The 3,156-nt window shown below is 48.1% G+C and overlaps 1 protein-coding gene across 1 annotated transcript; it reads left to right on the forward strand.

Moving 5' to 3' along the window:
- The first annotated feature begins 681 nt into the window (after positions 1 to 681).
- On the forward strand, positions 682 to 2,428 carry LOC125511068 (uncharacterized). Its single transcript, XM_048676348.2, has 2 exons — positions 682 to 1,420; positions 2,074 to 2,428. Exons 1-2 carry the CDS (start codon positions 743 to 745, stop codon positions 2,233 to 2,235), a joined length of 840 nt encoding a protein of 279 aa, XP_048532305.1. The 5' UTR covers positions 682 to 742; the 3' UTR covers positions 2,236 to 2,428.
- Positions 2,429 to 3,156: the final 728 nt, after the last annotated feature.

Genomic DNA, 3,156 nt, shown 5'->3' on the forward strand with positions numbered 1-3,156 from the left:
TCATGAGCCTCACTCTGTTTTTCTTTTGCCATAGAGAAGAAGATGATACACAAGGAAGTTGTTTCCATGATGTTATTGGGCTTCTACGTCCCTTTGCTCTTTATTCAGACAATGAATGTTGAGCATATCCATTTTCTTCCACTGCCATGTACATCCATATGAGAATTGCATTTATGGTTGGGTAGACTATCCAAAGCAGGGACATCGCACAGAGTATCCTCAACCTCAGTGGCATCACTCAGATCCTGCCTTGGAGGAACGCCTAGAATAGAAGCCTGACCGGTTTTCTCTGGCTGTTGTGGTGTAACAAAATAAGAAGCTAGCACAGTGCCATCATGGTCTTGAGCTTTGCTGAATGTGTTATGTGGTTCCTGAACAAGTTCATTCCTCTCAACTAGCGGTAATTGACGATTATGAGTTACAGGCGGTCAGTTTGATGAAGCACAAAAAAAGGGTGCTCTGAAAGACATTAATAATCTAGCATAAAACAAAGGAACCTAGTAACCGGGAAAAACGACTTCATTATATGGACTCGAGTAAGCGGAAAAGAAGAAGTGGGCCGAGCCCAACGCGAGGGCCCGTGTCCACCTGCAGCGTGACCTAGCTTCAACCTCCCTCGATATAAATTACCCCCGCTCGCCCACCACTCCCATCCCTTAGCCGCCGCCACAGCCTCCAGCTCCAAACCCTCATCCCCCCCATCGGAGCTCCCCTGCCCCCAACCCCCCACCCCCACCCAGCCATGGCGGACCGCGGCGGCGAGCGTGGTGTCGGCGAGCGCGGCGGCGACCGCGGCGGCTTCGGGCGCGGCTTCGGTCGCGGCGGGCGCGGGGACCGTGGCGGGCGCCGCGGCGGCCGCCGTGGCCCTCGCCAGGAGGAGGAGAAGTGGGTGCCCGTCACCAAGCTCGGCCGCCTCGTCAAGGAGGGCCGCTTCACCAAGATGGAGGAGATCTACCTACACTCGCTCCCCGTCAAGGAGCACCAGATCGTGGAGACGCTCTGCCCGGGGCTCAAGGACGAGGTGATGAAGATCACCCCGGTGCAGAAGCAGACCCGCGCCGGGCAGCGCACCCGCTTCAAGGCCTTCGTCGTCGTCGGCGACAGCAACGGCCACGTCGGCCTCGGCGTCAAGTGCGCCAAGGAGGTGGCCACGGCCATCCGCGGCGCCATCATCCTCGCCAAGCTCTCGATCGTGCCCGTCAGGAGGGGCTACTGGGGGAACAAGATCGGCCTGCCCCACACCGTGCCGTGCAAGGTCACCGGCAAGTGCGGCTCCGTCACCGTGCGCATGGTGCCCGCCCCCAGGGGTTCCGGAATCGTCGCCGCCCGCGTCCCCAAGAAGGTGCTGCAGTTCGCCGGGATCGATGATGTCTTCACTTCCTCGCGTGGATCCACCAAGACCCTTGGCAACTTCGTCAAGGTATAAACTTCCCCTGCCTTTATCCGTACTCTGCCATGTTCCCGTCATACTGCAACTTTAGTGTCAGTACATAATGTTCATTCCCTTGTGTGTGCATGATTTGGAATGTTTACTGCAAGTATGCTCAATCTAAACTTCTGTTTCGGAAGTGATGCCTTTCGCACCGTGTAAAATATTATTTGTATTAGATGTAATCCTGAATAATGTTGGAAGAAGGGTAGCTGATTTACACTTGATTCTGGTTTGTATTGATTAGTCTAGATTCTATTGGCCTGGAAATTGTAGTTCTACTGTACTAGCCTAAGGTTGTTGACCAAACTTTAATTTGTGCTTAATACTTCAGGTTGGTCTACAATTGATTGATTGAAAATGTGTCACAACCTTTTGAACAGTTCAGTTCATTTTGTATTGGATGCTTTTCATGTTTTCAATCTGTACATGTAATACATTTTCGAGTTGCTCAATCCTGGCTTGTGTCCTAATACATTTTGAGTTCATGTATTATAATCATTTAGACATTTCTGGTTGAGGGTCTATTCTTGCAGAGTGATGTATCATAGTCATTTGTGGTGATGATTCTATCAGGTTGATTGTGTTATATATTTTGCATTGAATTGTTGCAAACCTGAAGCTCACAATTCTTTTGTTTCTAGGCTACCTTTGACTGCCTGATGAAGACCTATGGATTCCTCACTCCTGACTTCTGGAGGGAGACAACCTTCACCAAGGCGCCGTACCAGGAGTTCACCGACATCTTGGCGAAGCCGACCAAGGCCCTGATGCTTGATGCACCAGCTGAGAAGATAGAAGCTTAGGATGAAGGGTTTTTACTAGCTGGGAGCTGTCTGTTGCACTTTGCTTTATTATAGTCGAGAACCAGGTGTCTTTGAATTGTGCTACTTGTGGAAGTCTCTGTTTGCTGTCAAAGTTTTGGATTATGGTGCAATGCTACTCTGTTATCGGCAATGGATGCTACATAATTATGCCAATCGCAGTGTTATTTGTCTAGATGTTTGATTTTTGGTCTGAGCTTTGTGTTGATTTTCTCCATTGCCTCCTGCTTTGTTTGTGTTGTTTTCTAAACTGTCCATTCTGGTGCAGTGTGTTTGAGCAAAGTTTGACCTGTTAACGAGTGTGGTAGTTTGGCTGGTGTGATTTCAGCAGCCTTGCCTTTTATATGTGATATTTTCTTCATCCTATTCAACTTGCTGGATATGATTTGATTAGTTTGTGATTCTAATCAGGAGGTAGCCGAGCCTTTCTAAAACCCCCCGAACCTGGGTGATCTATCTATGACCAGGATGAAGCTTGGAACACAAGTAAATTTACATGGTGGTGGTTGGCTGTGCCACGCCGTCGTTGTTGCGCCGCTGCAGGTTGATGATCTAAAAACTGAATTTAGTTTTCAGACTTTTTAACTGAATTAGCCAATGTCGTTGTAGCATGCCACTCACTACTCGTACATTGTAAGACTTAACCGAATCTAGTTTGGCGAAAGAGATTGAGCAATCCAGTTACTACTTGTTCATTTGACAAAATGTTCCATATGCTTGATTGAATGCTATGTATATAAGTGAGTGTTCTAGTAATCTACTTGTGCAACAGTGCGAGTGCAGAATTAAACAGAACCGAATTGAATTTGAGCATCTGCATACTTCTGAACTAAACTAGATGCCAAATGTTAACTGAAATTTTACTAAAGTGAATGCAAATTGTTGCCCAGAACTGAACCCCAA

This window comes from Triticum urartu, chromosome 5A, assembly GCF_056163025.1.
Source record: "Triticum urartu cultivar PI428250 chromosome 5A, HENAU_Tu73, whole genome shotgun sequence".
Classification (NCBI taxonomy): domain Eukaryota; kingdom Viridiplantae; phylum Streptophyta; class Magnoliopsida; order Poales; family Poaceae; genus Triticum; species Triticum urartu.

Coding starts and splice junctions, on each gene's coding strand:
- LOC125511068 (XM_048676348.2), top strand. CDS start 743: ATGGCGGACCGCGGCGGCGAGCGTGGTGTCGGCGAGCGCGGCGGCGAC. Junction 1,421..2,073: donor CCCTTGGCAACTTCGTCAAG/GTATAAACTTCC, acceptor TTTTGTTTCTAG/GCTACCTTTGACTGCCTGAT.